Raw genomic sequence first — 736 nt, forward strand, 5'->3', positions numbered from 1 at the left:
GTATACAGCAACAATTCTAGTTTACCATGTTGTCTGATAACATGCACTTAAATCTGATTTGCATGTAACCATGACATTAGTTTGCATTGGCTGTAAACTAATACTGATTATTTTGAAATCACTCATTTTTTTTATTATTAAAAGACAAGCACAAACATATAAAATGTAACAACAGAGATATTCATCAACACTTGAGTATAAGATGATTTCATAAGATACGATGCATGACACCGGAAGCGTCCCGCTGTTTTTGTAAAATAAAGCTAAAAACCATTTTTAAAAATCTGTAAATTTTTGCAGGATTCTAAGCTGAAGTATTTTAAATATTAAAACGCATCTTTAAAAAAAAAAAAAAAACCCACATTGGAACAACCCTGGCTGTCTGAACTCAGAGAGGGAGTGTTGTGGTGGTGTTGTTACTCTGATTGAGATTTAACGCTGCCAGCAAGCTTGCTGGCGCTTCCTCTAACTCGGGCGGCTCGCTCTCAGGGAGGGCAGGGGGGTCACTGGTGTTGTTTGAGCTGGAGGGACACTGCAGGTTCACGAGGAGGACGGGTGGTCTCATTTGGGTTTCGTTGGTAGAGTTGAGTGCCTGCTCTGTAGGACTGGGGGGCTGAAGTTCACCTCTGGACTGTTCCTCATCTGCTTCTGAATCCGAGTCCAGACTGTGTTCCAGAGAAGCAGGCGTTCCCGTTGAACTCTCTGCTGACACATGACAGATCATTGTATATTTTTT

The 736-nt window shown here is 41.2% G+C and overlaps 1 protein-coding gene across 1 annotated transcript in view; it reads right to left on the reverse strand.

Moving 5' to 3' along the window:
* Positions 1 to 54: 54 nt before the first annotated feature.
* The window catches only part of LOC107728535 (minor histocompatibility protein HA-1-like), a 23,376-nt gene continuing 22,694 nt past the window's right edge, over positions 55 to 736 (reverse strand). Inside the window, exon 18 of the mRNA XM_016538739.1 lies at positions 55 to 705. Within this exon, the coding sequence (XP_016394225.1) occupies positions 389 to 705 (317 nt within the window). The 3' untranslated portion in view covers positions 55 to 388. The remainder of the gene's footprint in view (positions 706 to 736) is intronic.

Source organism: Sinocyclocheilus rhinocerous, unplaced genomic scaffold (assembly GCF_001515625.1).
Source record: "Sinocyclocheilus rhinocerous isolate Xijiao unplaced genomic scaffold, SAMN03320098_v1.1 scaffold1238, whole genome shotgun sequence".
In the NCBI taxonomy this organism is placed as follows: Eukaryota; Metazoa; Chordata; class Actinopteri; order Cypriniformes; family Cyprinidae; genus Sinocyclocheilus; species Sinocyclocheilus rhinocerous.